Here is a 15,450-nt window from a genome sequence, read left to right on the forward strand (position 1 = left end):
GTAATAGAGACCTGGGAAAACTAAAAAGCCCAGTGCCAGTGATGAATATGCACTGAAAATACACTGAAAAATAAATTAAAGATTGTACAGGTTGCAGTTTGTTTGGTTACTGTTGTTTTGTGGGTTTTTTTTTTTATTCTTTTTTAAATTATTTTGTGGGGGAGAGAGAATAAACTATTACTGAGATCTCTGTGAACTTATAGTGACCAAATATATTAACCATCTTAACTTGGCATCCTGTTTAACTTCTAAAGAAAAGATAACTTATGCCCTACTCCATAGAAACACATAACAAGAAAACTTGAATCAAGATTCTATTCTCAATCCAGCTGCAACTGCATTACAAGAGGGAGAATGTTACAAGAGGGAGAATGCCTTCTAAGTAAATAACATTCGATTCTTTGATTTTAACCTTGGTTTGCTTCCTAACAAGAGATAATGATCAAATCCTTCACCAGATATCCAATTTTTTCCTCTATCCTTCTCAATGTTTTGTCAGTATCTTTATGATGGAGAACTCCTAACATATTTATCAACACTTACTGAACAAAATTTGGCACTATTAGGAAACCCCTTATGTTGGAAATTCTTTTTTTAATCTCAGTGAAAATATCACTTCTGAGCACGATTCATCAGCAGAGTTCTTCAGAGTACATACACATACAAAATAGATTGTATAGCCTAAACGTGCATTGGTATAATATGGCTGCTGTTCTTTAGAGTAATTATAACCTCAAATATATTTTTCATCTTCTCATCACTTTGCTGCATTCATCTCTTATCTCTTCTCAAATTCAGCAGAAGTAAATTTGCCAGTACAGAGATCATCTTTCCCTAGTGTGGCTACTGTATCTGGAACACTGATGGTCTACACCTTAACTAGAATTCCTAATTATGGCCCCAAAATGAAATAATTACTACTTCCATCTGTAAAATCTTCTGAGGTATACTTGCAAGTTCTTTTTTATAATTTATCACATGTACACACTTTTTTTTCCTTAGTTCTCAAATTAATCACTGTTGCTTCTAACACCTTTAATGACATTCTAGCTCAGAAGCAGTCGTGCATCTGAAGCACTGTCTATTTAAAATACTTGAAATGCAAACTAGATGTGACATTTGTTCATCCAGTTTTCAATTTCACAAAGAAGGTTAGCAAAATCACAGAGTGTTGTAGAGGCCATGGTTAAAATTAATGGGAAAAAATCTTACCCAATAAAGAGCATTGTCCAGAAATAGACAGTAGCCTGTGATAGATGTATAATTAGAGAAATTGGTGGCTTTGCCCATCAGAATGAGTGTTCTACAGAAAATCCTATTTTCTTCATTCTCCAAGGTTATTGTAAGTGTAATCATAGCATGGTTACAGTCCTTACATAGAACACATCAGTTGTGAGGTTTTTTTTGTTGTTTGTTCCCATATCCTTGTTAATTGAATTCATTGAACAAATTACTAAAGGAATCCACAGTTCAGATCTTATCAGACCAATTGACTTGCAAGTCAGAAACCATATGGGGAGGACAGAAGGCCAAATTTTACACCTCACAGGCATATTATATAATGGTTCTTTCTACCCATAAACATAAACCATTAGCTACTTTATTTTTCCTTGTTAAAAACAAAACAAAACGTAAGATTTGCCTAACAAAATCACGTGTGATGTTGAAAGCCCAAGTGATAAAGGAGTTTGATTACCAGTTTCCCCATGAAAGAAAATTTATACTGGTTCTAACGTAATATAGCAAAAAGCATCAAATAAATTCATCACAAATTTCTAAAAGTAATTCTGAAAAGATTCTGGCTCTCACTGCTGTGCTACACAACAGCTCTTTTACCTGCCCCTGTTAGTGAAGTACAACAGGGAACTAACACATGTGTAACATAAGAAAGGAAGCAATCACTCTGAAAAAGACTTATGTACGATAGCGAACAACAAATTAGGTATGGGTTTCCATAGTGACAAAGTAACAAAAGGCTGCTGCAGTTTTCAGCTGTCTATATTGAGAGCAACAGAGCAAAGGGACCAGAATCTCTTGTCTGTAAGCTGGCATGCTAGTGAACTCAGAATTGGCTGTTAAACGCCAGTTCCATATTATGAAGAAAATATTGTAGGAATAGGAAGAGGAATAATAACAAAAGAAGTTCTCCAAGAAGTAAAACCGTTAAGTGCTATGGATTTGGATTTCATGGTTGGATTCTCTGCTATCTTAAAAATATGCAAATTCCAATGAGTACTTTTTCCTGTGCATCTCCTCTGTGGATTCTCTGATGTTGAATAAGAAATGATCTCATACTACAGCCTTTCTGCCAGTGGGAACACTAATGGGGTCTTTCGCCCATCTGGCTGTTTACTTCCCTAAAACTTACAGGAATTCCTGTCCAGTGGGGTTGAAATGGGCTAAGATTAAAAAGCTATTGAGAGAGAAGGGAGTGGAGAAAGATCATTAACTACACAAAAATCTGGGCTAGCAAGTATAACATAGACTGTGTGATCATATAAGACTTGTTTCCCTAGGAAACTAGGCTAATTATCAAAGGGTTGGAAAGATTCACTTATGAAAGTCCAAAGGTCCCAAAGCAGAAAAATACTTTAAGCTGAAGTGATCAGTCAGATACAGGACAGAAAGAACCAAACATGATAGCTAGGATAAGAGATAAATGCTGAAGAATGTGATAACAAATGTACGTTAGTCAAAGATAGAGAAGATTTTTTTGTATCAGAAGTTACTAAGCAGAATTACAACTAAGAATAAAGTGATTTAATAGAGAAAAGTTTTAGACTAAATATCAAGCAGCGGTATTAGTGAGAGGAAAGGTTTCCAAATACAAGTGGTGAAAGCTCCACAGCTTAAGACAAAATTGCACTATAAAAAAACGGAACACATGGACAGTGAGATTGACAAGAATATCTCCAAGGTTTCTCCTCATTTTTCTCTCTAGATTCATAATACACCACAGTGTACTAAACATACTATAAAAATCACTACTTTCTAGTAGTTAAACTGAAAAATAAATGAAAAATTCAGCGTTTGTATCATTCTTGCCTTTCCACCTTGCCTTTTTCACTCACTTTTTATCAGTTTGCCACTGTTAGATGTCACTGTCTGATGCAACAGAAGAAAGATTAAATGGATGATTGCTAAGCTAGATAGTGAAAGGAAGTTACTTGTTTTCTCATGATAAGTTTGAAATAAATTTCATTATGAATAAAAGCTTTAGTGTGAAATATTAAGCAAGGCTGAAGAGATTCTTACTGTATGAAAACTCTCAATTTTTTTTTTTAAATCTAAGTTAAGATTTTTAAACAATGAAAAGGAACAGTAAGAAGGAAATTTAATATACGTAATATGAAAAAAAATTGGTAAGTTTAGTAACCTCATCTAAATGGCTGAAATCAGACCTGAGATGTGTTAACACAAAGAACTGTCTACCTGCCACATTATCTATATGTTACAGCAACAGTAAGTATAATTTATACAGACAATTAGTTTCATAGAGTTAAGATATGTGCTTCTGCCAGTAAAGAGATAGAAGTTACTTGCACATTAGTGCAACAGTTCTAAGTAAAATACGGCATGAGATGGTTTTTGTTATTTTACAGCAATAAAAATAATCAAGATGCACAAACCAGGTTACACAGAACATTTGAAATAGCAATTTCTAGAATTCATTTAATATAGCTGAGATGCAATGACTAATACTGCCCGTGTCTGCTAGCACAAAGACCTAAATAAGGTTCCAGACTAGATTAAGTTCATGCAGGTCTCATTTTAACGGAAATTGGAGAGATGAAAAAAAGATTATAGGAAGACACATTATAAAAACAGACCTCACAAGTCAAACTAAATAGTGAAACTGTTCTCTTTCATGTAGACAACCATGAAAACAAATATCCTGTAAGCACTAGATATATATTGTATCTTTCTACCAGATCTCTTTGCCTCCTTGAGACAGATTCTCATTCATCTCGTGACTATATAATTTGATCATAGTTGACTAAGGCACAGCAGGGGAAAGGGCCTGTCTGATAAACTATCAGGCTCCAGGAAGATAAACAAAATTTCATGATTTCTAGTTGTAACAGGAATAGTACAGTGGTGGATATAAAGATATTAGTCTTGTAGAAATCCAAGTATCAAGATTCTCCAGTTTTTCTCTTACTAAGCATGGGGTTTTTCCCACCATTAGGTGAAAAATCAAAGTCTGATTGTGATAAACAATAAAATACCAGGAACACGTGGAAAGTGGAAATAAATCTTTGCTGATTTATCAATGTGAAAATAAAGACTTTTTTATTATCACTTGTTTTAAACTAACAAAAATACTTACTTTCTCCAGTTGTCTATCATGTTTTTGTTGTCCTGGTTTCATTTTTTAATGTAAATATATGTTATTTAAAAGTAGATGAAGCCGTTTCCTATCAAGTTCTTTCACATTTGAAGATAAAAGTTTTCTACAGGACCCACATGAAGACTACCTCTCTTCTGTTACACGACACAACAGTAATATCTGTTTGGAATGGTAACTCATTCTAGATGTTTTAAATGAAGGCTTGAATGCTAAGACTTCAACACGTATGATGGACTTGGTTTTCATATATAGATCAGATAAACATATATATATTAGTATACATCAGCCATTATCAATACAAATAACATTAGGTGGTAATTCTTATGCTGTCTTTGTAATGATTACATGTTTTAGACAGCAGAAAATAGACATAGTGATATCCAGTCAGGATGCTAATTGCTTTTACTTACCAAAATTCAAAGGACAGAAACGTATTTTACAACAAATTGATAGTTACAAGCCCTAGACAACATCTTTTTTCTTTTAGAAGGAAAATATAAGATATTCTGGTGTAAGCAATGTTTAAAGCTGTCATGTTATTTAAATTAATATGTACTTACCTGTGATTCTTTTACATTTTCAACAGTGAAGTTGAACCAAACTCGAAAGCGTGGGTTACAGGTATCTGGTCTGATGAAAAGGTCGTACTCAAATTCTGTGATGTAGTCCACTCTTCCAAGGTTACCTAAAAAAGCATTTGAAAAATAATGCATTTGAATAAATGGATAAGTCCTAGAACAAGAACTACAAAGAGAAAAGTTTAAAAATTTTTAACTTTGCTGTTTAAAATGTATATTGCATGTGTAACGGGCTTTGCAATAGAAAAAAATTATTTTTAAATGACTGAATTATGGTCACAGAGTAAAATACATAGCTCACTCAAAGTAGTTTATTTCCACAAACTTCAATAGCTACAAAGAGCAAAATAACTATTTGATAGAGCAAATTCTCAACTACAAAACAGTATTTTTCTATCTAGTCTCCAACAACTATGAACAAGAACTGCATGCTATGTTTGTGACCATCCACAACGTGCCTTGTATTTCATGTTATTGTAGCCACTGCTGAAACGCACCACCCACCACCTCACTGCACTCACACCTATGGGTTTCCACAAATATTCAGCAAGTGTCAACAAATTTCAGTGGGTCCATTTTTTCCTCACAGAGGAACTCAATGACACCCCTTGCTTGGTATGCACTTCCATGTCAGACGCCATTTTGTCAGGCTGCCCCTCCGCTGCCATCTACCACATGGCAACAAAACATAATGGAATACCAGTGAGAAGGTTCAAAGCCTACTACCATACTACCAACATTTACTTCTGATGTCATGGGCCAACACAATAAATTAGGAGGCATTACTTTCAGAGCAGCCTCACACTTACCAGTAAACAAAACATATCTGTATACACAAAAAAAAAAAAAAAAAACAACCGCAAGGGCTTTTATTATTCAAATTGACCTCTTCTTTGATTCTCTCTGTTAACAGAAATGATAGTAGGATGGTTTGTATTAACTTTATTTTCCTACTTTGTGGAAAAAAAAAAAATCTCTTCATCTCTTTCAAGTCCCTTGTGCATGGATTTCTTTCCTTCCATTTGCTGCTCGTGTCAGAGCAACCTCTGAAAGCCTCAGACTTCCACCTGGCACCTCAGGCTGGTGCTCACTGCCCACTCTTTCCTCAGATGGCAAGGACCTTATATTTTCCATGATTCAAGAGCCATCCTAATACTTCTTTGCAATCTAGGTGAGTATCAGCTCACAAAACAAATGAGGCTACAAGCCTTCATCTTTTTCCTGGTGAACTTCATGGAATAAAAATTTTAAATGTAATCAAGACAAATTTCCCCCATAGCATTATTCAGCAAGCAAACACAGTCTATAGAAGCGAAGTTCAGCACTGGGAAAACTTGCTGAGTGCTTTTAAATTGCTAAATTGGCATTTTTCCTTTGAAGTGTGCTAGGATATCTAATACGCGGTTTAGACTGTCCACTTCACAGTGGACTACAAAAATACTAATTCAAAAACAAGCTTCACATTTTCCTCATCCAAAACAAATATCATCCTATCACACCTTATCATTTGAACTTTGCTCTGTTACAATATATGCCTGTAAAACAAACTAGCACTATAAGATGACCCAATCTGTTTTTGTGGTTTCAGATATATTTGTGGATTTAAATATATATTCCCAAGTTGGATATAAGCTGTTCAAATAGTTACTTAATAACATCACTGAAACTAAACAACTTCCTCCTCAGCAAGTCTCATCTCAGTCACTGTAGCTGATCATCAGTAGCATGCTACTAAACACGAGCAGAAGTACGAAAATTTGGATCATAAACTGCTTTTGGGTAAAGAAGCTGTAAATAAAATTCAAATCTGTTCACCAATACATTTGCAGAATTTCTTCATTAAATTGTTACTGGCTTTACCAGTTGAACAGCAAGAACTTTCAACTTTCCCTATTTTTAATGTTATCCTCTGCTTTCCTGCCCACAGCCTCCTTTTCAGAGGAAGATTCTTCTCACCGATTCCCACTTCAGAAAACCTCTTCATGCAAACAATCTGTTCCTAACTACTTGCCTGAAGGATACATTTGGAATTAGAAATATTGGGGGGGGGTGGGGAGAAAAGCTATGCTGTGCAGCAAGAATATCTTTTGCAAACAGATAACATCACCTGCTGTGCAGGAACTGTGGAGATGCTGGGCCTGCTCCAACAGCCCCTCCTCAGCATACGGCCAGGTCTCTCAGCAATGCTGGGGGTGAAGGAGTGCTCAAGGAAAGGCAAAACATGGCACACACTCTGAGGGAACAGATAAGGAGCAGCCCTGCAAGCACCACAGCCAGGGGAGGAGGCAGCAATGGGTGCTCAAGGTGCTGAGGGCCAGACAACCTGCAGCCTGTACAGGGAGCACACTGGAGCAGGGGGCTGTTTCCTGAAGGCCCTGCTGCCTGGGCAGGATGCACGCCAGGTCAGGGAAATGTGTGAGGATAAAAACAGAGAACAGAGGGGCTGTTAGAAACTGAGAACCTGCCCTTCTCCGTGCCCCTGTGCCACTCACTGTGGGGGCAGGAACAAAGGATCCTGGGAAAGAGAGAGGGGTGGGGAAAGTTGGTACTTAATTTGTCTCACTATCCAATCCTATTTTAATTTGCAATAAATTTAAAAGTTTTCTCCTCATCGACTCTGTTTTGTCTTTGATGGTATTTGCTAGCTGATCTCTCTGCCTTTGTCTCAAGCCATGAGATTTTTTCATCTTATTTTCTTCCCCTCCTGTTGAGGAAGAGCAGTGAGAGTTACAGCTGGGTGGTCCAAGCTGTGTAGCAGCATAGGTTGGATTCCGGTTACCTCACATAGGGCCACAGGGAAACAAGAATAGGAACAGGCCACTCTTCAGGTCACGGGGTCACAAGCCCTCTCTGAACATAGCTTAATGCATAGGCACCCAAAGTCATGGCAACTCAAGTGGTCTGTGCAGTACTGACAGATCCTTTAACATGAAGGCAGAAGGCTTGATGAATACAGACTGTGGAATAGGTCCTGCTTCTTAACTACAAGATATAAAAGCCTCCAATGATCCCAGTAACCCCCCCATGCAGAGCAAATTACCTGCAGCACAAAACAGCAGACAAAATCTGATGGAAAGATTTCCAAATAAAATTCAAGTCTGAATGTTTTTACTTAAGTTCGAAGACCATTAAGAACTTCAACTGCAAGCCATCGAAAACAAAATCTTGATTTCTGACCTATCACACATCTCAGCTTCTGTCTTAACATTGAACTGATCTAAACTGTTCCAGGGACAGTTTGCTCACTCACAGCTACTTTTTCGCATAGCCCAGGGGATTCCTGAACTGGAACAGGTCAGTGAAATCACTGATGGTGAAAAGCTGGTCCCAGTCTGCCCTGGGAGAGCTACATACTCAACTCAAACCCAGCAGCAGCTGCAACACTGTGTGAAGGATTTCCCAGAGACTCCCAACACCGCTTTATTCTATTTATCCCAAATACTCGGTTTGAATACTTACCTGCTTAATGCACTATTTTCCTTTTGTGAGTTGTATCTCACTTTATTGCCTTTTGCCTTTAGAACTGCTCCTTACTATGTTCCTGCACAATACATCTCAGCTGCTGCAGTCACCTGCAGCCATGTGCAGTTTAGTATCATTTGTACTTTCCATTAGCACAGTACTTCTTCTCTGTCTTCCAGATGCTAAATAGGCTGGACCTAACACTAATGCCTCTGGTAACCAATTCAACAAGTTCCTCATGCTCAATAGGCTATTGTTCGTGGTATCACAGCCTTTGCTCACAATCTGTCAGCCTAATTTCAACCCACATAGCGATGTCACTAAACAAGACAGCAGTTTTGGTACAAAGAAGCCTAGAACTGCAAGAACAAAACACTTCCTGATTTTCATATATGCCTCATAAAAAAAAATTGACGTTCATTTTCTTTTTTTTTTTTTTTTTGTATCAAAGAAGAAACCTCCCAACATTAATCATAATCTAAGTTAACAATTTCACAGCGACACTGGGAAATATATTCTAATGTGTGAGAATTATATTTCAATACTACACATAACACAGTGAAATGCATAGTAAACTAGGAGATTTTAAGAGATCATCACTGTACAGTTTGCGATTTGCATATTTTGTGAATAACTTTGTAAAACGTAAGATTTTAACTTTTCATTTATCTTAAATACTATTATTAATTAAATAATGCAGTCAGCAGAGGAAAAACAACAAATTTAGCAGTAAGATTAGAATTTTGTCATTTTAAGGTATTTCTTACTTTATTTCTCTTTTTACAGCTTGGGTGCACTTGCGTTTGTGAAATCACTGACTGTAACTTAAAAGTAAAATAAAAAATTTGCTGGAGTAGTCAGCATTTACAAACCATTATGGAGTTGGTCACTCTGAAAATAGTTGTGGGTTTTTTTCCCCTATTATTTTACTTCACAGAATTACTGGCACAGATTTGGTTTTAAACTCGAAGGAAGATGTGAACAAATTAGGTTCCCAAATGTCTATAAACTGACTTTCACTTAGCCCTGAGGTCTCCCTGAGGTTTGTTTTTAAGACATGCTCAATTTTCAGTCACAGTTCTGTTCAATATTCTTTACATTCTGAGAAAAGAAGAGACATCCTTTTCTTTAATCATTCAAGCTGAAATTTTTAATTATATTTGCTTTACAGAGTAATGTTTAGTGCAATGCTCTCAAAATGCAAGTGGTAAAAGGGGTCAATGACACGTTTCAAGTTTCTATAGAAGTCAGGGAAAAAACATGTTACTATTTATTAATCATGCAACACACACTTAGTCCTCATAAAATATTAACATATATTGCTTCCTACATCAATAGTAAGTATACTTTACACAAAGAAAGAAAACCTGTTTAAGAAAACACTAGCTAAACTTACTATGCATTTTAACAATTATCATAAAAATGCTAGAAAAATATAGATATGTTAAGCAATCCTAAAATCTTCTTAAACCACACATTGTGCTTTCCTACAGAGAATTTTAAGATGAAAAATAGACCTTGAGGGTCTTAGACAAGCCTGAGGCAATATAAAGAAAAAGGTCAAACACTCTGCTAAAAAGGACCGTTATCTTCAGAACAACAACTTATCAGCCAGCTTGCAGCCCTGCTTATTTACAGTTATTGGTCCCAGAGGAAGTGCACTTCAGCACAGGGCGCGATTACTTTGTAATGAGTTTGCCAGAAATGGTAAAGGAAACTAATTTGTAACAATGTGCTGTTCCCTGCACATGAACTTTCTCAGACACTTTTTTGTCCAGCAATGAATAACTAACTTCAGCCTCCCTAATAAGCAGTGAAAACAGAAGTGCACTAAAAACGACTAAGTTGCAAAGCATGAATGTGCTGAAATATCAGTGATTATCCCTCTCAGCTGTCCATTACAGTACTCATGATGACCACCAATTCCCCTGTGGTGGATATATAGAATGCAGGTTTCAGGGGGTGGATTTGCACATGAAAATTAACACCATTTGGAAGAAAATAGCCTGCACCTGTCACAGATTAGCAACAAAAGGTCAAATGCCTCCTTTTACACCTAGCACACTTGCATATTGCGTGCCCTGCTTACAGAGCCTAATTCTAGTTTCTTAATTCCAAATAGCGAGCACTATGGTGAACTGTGGAAAGGTGGGGGAAAATTAACCTTGGCTAAAAGCTATCAATAAATCTATTGATCAAGTTACATATGAATGGAAGGAGCCGAGGCAATCTCTGCCTCTAAAAGAGGTAGTTTTTCAAAAAGAATTACATAAAGTGCTCTTCTGTTTTTGTCAATATGCTGCCAGGTTTTGAAATACTATTTTTCATCCACACAATAAAAATCTTGACAAGTAAGAAATAGAAAAATCACTAATACACTTGCAGCTGCATTTCAATCTATACAAATTCTTTAAACAAAAACAACCAAGGAACATATTAGAATATACATCATCTTCACCAGCTGAACCTGAGATCAAGTCCAAAGATGACCATACAGTATTAATCTATATTTTCATACAATTCCATATCTTACAAAATAAGGTGAAATCTAGAAAGTGGAATACTCCCAATAGTATTCATACTTAAGGAACACAAAACACATTCAGATGATAACGCAAAGAAATTTTTACCGATATATCCTAAATAGAAGCAGAATCACTGGGACCAAGATCTGTAAAAACTTTGTTTTTTTCAGAAGAAAAAAAATCTTTCACACATCTAAGAATAAGTTGTTAATTCTCACTAGCTTTATGCTTTTTTATCTGTGGAAAGATTTTATAAAAAGTAGTTTAGCACTATTAGGACCAAACAACTTGTAAATACAATTTGATTTTTAAATAAGAAAAACTATGATGAAGTAACAACTATATCTGAAAACCTCTGATTATTTTAGCATCATCTGGACTCCTGCCCAAAGCATATGTCAAATCAAGATTCATGAAACTGCAAAAAACGCAATTTGAATAAAAACAAATACCATAAGACACACATATGCATAAGTAAAAAGTGTAGAATTAAGTATATTTAAATTATTGAAATTGTATTTATAAACAGCAAAGTAGTATTTACACTGCTGTAGTTAAATCAATATTTTGAAAATAATCACAATACTTTTCAAAATTAAGCATTTTGAGAACCTGACATCTCTCGTAAAACAATACTGATGATCATAACATTCTATCAAAATCCACAAAGCCTTAGAAAAATACTTGGTGTTATCAAACAGGCAAAGTGTTTCAAAAGTATACGTTGGATGCTTCAGACTTCTATTGATAGTCTCTTCTCTATCCCACCCGACGTCAATTAAACAAGTTAAAATTGCTATGCCTTCATTAAATTTTAAAATTTCTATCAATAACAACATCCAAAGGGCAGTGAATGAGTAGATTTTGTGAGTCTAATTGTGGAAAAGGACTTTATAGGAATGAACATCAACTGGTAAAAGGCCAGCTCCCATCACTGGAAAGGGAGATGTATATATTAATACACAACTTTGAGAAGCGAAACCATTCTGACTGAAATTAGACCACATGATAAAATCTGATTGTGACTGACAGTATATCAAAGTTCTAGCTTTTACACCTTTGTTATCCATGAATAATAAAGCATAAAATACATCTTGTTGGTCTTTTAAGTATATATAATTTACTGGTCTCCCTTTGTTTATTTATTCCACTATGAAATGATTCAGCAATAGCATGGAGAGTGTTGAATCCAAAACTTAAAAATGATCTCATCTTTTCCAATTCAACTTTTCTTGGTGAAACATAGATTTGAATGGTGTTCCTCTGGATTTATAATTATGAAAGCATGATTCTCAAGTAATTCTCCATACTTGGCCAGGATCCTACTTCAAATTATACTTTTTCCAATATTTTTCCTTGCAAGTGATATAAGTAAGGTGCATAGGCCCATTCCCTGAAGATCATTCTGTCCTATCAAGGATCACAGCGACTGCTTGAGTGATCCCATGAAGCATAATGAATAAACATATAAATCTTCTGTATTAATATTTCCAAAATTTAACTTGATAAACAGCGTGGTTTAGACTAAATCACACCTACAATCTCATTGAAACTTTGTAATTAGAGTCAAAGGCAGAATTTATCACTTACAGCTTCTAATTTGTATCATTTGATTGAAATAAAGTTGTGTGATCAGCCTCTGAATCAAGCAAAAAAAAAAAAAAAAAAGGAAATGGCCACTTAAGGAGGCCAAAGAGTTTTCTTTAGAGTAGAAAATTACTGAAGGCAAAAGACTTTGCAAGAAAAGGACTTGTCATTAATATTTTTGGGGCAGTACTTTGAAGGTTCTCCTTCGGTGGAGACACTATTAAAGATTTCACAAAATAAATTATTTAAATCCTCTCAAGCATTTGTCCCAAAGGCTTCTTAATCACATTACCTGGTACATTCCTTTATAGATAATTCAGAAGAATAAACAACATCATTTAGAAAGAAAACAAGCAGGAGAGTTTCACGTGAAACAAGGTGGATTAGAAACATGTATAGAAGAACGTACAGAAAAGATACAGAAGTACTACATCTCATTTATAAAAAGACATGAGGTATACAAGAGCTGCTCCAGAAGTAATTCCTGCCGTTTTATAAGATTGGCCCACAGTATCAGAGGTGAATGTTGGTGGTATGGCAGTAGAAATTGAACTTTCCCAACAATATTCTGATTACATTTTTTTTTTTTGCTGTGTGACAGATGGCAGCAGAGGAGCAGTACGACAAAATGACATCTGACATGGAAGTATGTATGAAGCAAAGGTGTGAAATTGAATTCCTCCATGTAGAAAAAAAGGAACCCATAGACATTCATCAACACTTGATAAACATTTATGGAGACCATACGATGGATGTCCACAACAGTGAGGTGGTGGATGATACACTTAAGCAGTGGTGACAGTAGTTAACATCCCCACTGACATCGATTGTTACAAGCATGGCATGCAGGCTCTTGTTCATCACTGGTGAAAATAGCTAATGGAGGTGTATGTTGAAAATACTGTCTTCACTTAGAATTTGCTCTATCAAGTAGTTATTGTACAATTTTTATTTGTTGTACTGTCCATGGTACTTTTGGAGCAACCTTTGTTCTGTTTCTACCATAATTTTCAGGAAAGCATGAACTAAGAACTGGATTATTTTTTCTTTGTACATTCATTAACAAAACCTGTTTTGATATTGACGTCAGTTTAGAGAACAATGACAAAAAGCAACAATTCTATATTATTATTGGACTCAATGACCTCAAGAGGTCCCTTCCAATCCCTCCAATTCTGTGATTACTGCTCAAAATAACCACCACAAGCAATGTAGTAATGGACATCCCCATATACTACAAGCATTATTGTGTAAACAGCTGGTTTAGCAGTATACATAATGAAATTATGATAAAATCTTGCTTCAGGAATTTTATAGTTTTGATCATATCAGATTGATATTTAATCCCTTGCAGCCAAAGAACCTCATTTCAAAACTGTCATTATCAATAAATAGTGATGCTTTCAGTTGAAGGAGCTAAAAATCTCAAGCTGTAAATAATAAAATATCAATGTTCATTTTGTATAGAAATTGAAAAGAATGAAAAAAGCAGTATTTTTAATCTGACATCTGTGAGATATTTAAGAACTGCAAAAAATATCAGTAGAGTCCAAGACTGCAGTATAAATACTCCAAATAAAGTAGAAATGATTTAAATATAGAAATTGGCAGCAATGAAGTAGAAGAGCAAAAGAGTAGATGGGAGTGTCATGAATGCATTAAAAGTGGTAGCCCATATCCTAAGGTGGCCATTGTACACCCACTACACCAAAACCACCAAATGCCCAGAAAAAACAGTGTACTACTGACTTCTTTGCTCCTTGTTTATCAACTCCCCAAAGACCACCATGACAGATGGGCAGTTATTTACCCATGGCAGTGAATCTTTGTTAAAAGAAAATGAGAATACAATTGTGTATTAGTATCACAAAACTCAGCTGTTTTAAAATACATACATCTGTTATCAGAACTAGTAGCTCACTATTTTGTATGTATCTCATCTTTCAAAGTAGAGCTTTAAAACTAAAAGCATTTGGGGAAATCTCTCTTTGTAAGTCACTTAGCATATAATGGGTGCTATCCTAAATAAATAATTAATAAGCTAATAAATAAATTATAAGATCCACAGCCTTAACCATAAAAGAAAACAGATCAGAGAATATGAACTATTGTACCACAACAGGATGTGCCATTATTGGTACATATTAGAGAGAAATACATCTACTTATTTTGCCCAGGCGTGATGCTCAATATGTATCATTAAAGGCTTTTGCTGCCTCTTGCACAAGAAGACTTTATTTATCTGCTGCCTAGACATCACAAATGGGCAAGCAACACATTGCAAATAGTTAAAACATGAAAGTTACACATCTTCATTCTGAAGTACATTACAGTAGCCCTATTTATCTAATGCTTACTTCCCAGTACAGAAATCATTTTGCAAAGACTATGTGGTCTAAGACAAAAGACAAAGCAGTTATTTCATTCTACAAGCAAAGATATTTCTGTTCATTTATTACAGCATTATTATTATGGCATTGCTGTAATTCTGCAATTGGTCTAGTTTAGCACCTGACTTACAGATCTATTTTTCCAGGTGAATCCTTCCACAATGTAATTACTAACTGCCACTTGAGGAAAATTATTTGATAGAAACCTCAATCAGTCTCAAGACCTATAGTTAAATTATTTCCTCAAAGACCTCTCCACACGTCTCTACAGCTGTAAGTTAGTTTGATTTTTTGTTATTATTATTTAAATAATGAGTAAAAATTGAAAGATTCCAATCATCATCTTGCACAGGAATCTTGCATTTGAGATGGATCACAAGTGGGATTTTTAAAGAAATTGAAAGTTTTATAGCTAACATTTTCCTTCTGTAACTTAAAAAAATGTTTCAGTGAACCCTGGCCTGAGATAGATTTTCATTACAAATGCCTGTCCTATATAAGACTTCTACTAGGGCTGAATTTGTTATCTATGCTACTATGAATCTAGTAGGGAAAAA

General features: G+C 35.4%; 1 protein-coding gene across 3 annotated transcripts in view; it reads right to left on the reverse strand.

The window, feature by feature from the left end:
* Positions 1-15,450, reverse strand: part of BEND5 (BEN domain containing 5) — an 853,353-nt gene that overhangs the window by 804,896 nt on the left and 33,007 nt on the right. For all 3 annotated transcript variants that reach the window (XM_085232377.1, XM_085232376.1, XM_085232378.1), the window contains exon 3: positions 4,912-5,036. In XM_085232377.1, the coding sequence (XP_085088503.1) occupies positions 4,912-5,036 (125 nt within the window). The remainder of the gene's footprint in view (positions 1-4,911; positions 5,037-15,450) is intronic.

Source organism: Meleagris gallopavo, chromosome 10 (assembly GCF_905368555.1).
Source record: "Meleagris gallopavo chromosome 10, MGAL_WU_HG_1.1, whole genome shotgun sequence".
Classification (NCBI taxonomy): domain Eukaryota; kingdom Metazoa; phylum Chordata; class Aves; order Galliformes; family Phasianidae; genus Meleagris; species Meleagris gallopavo.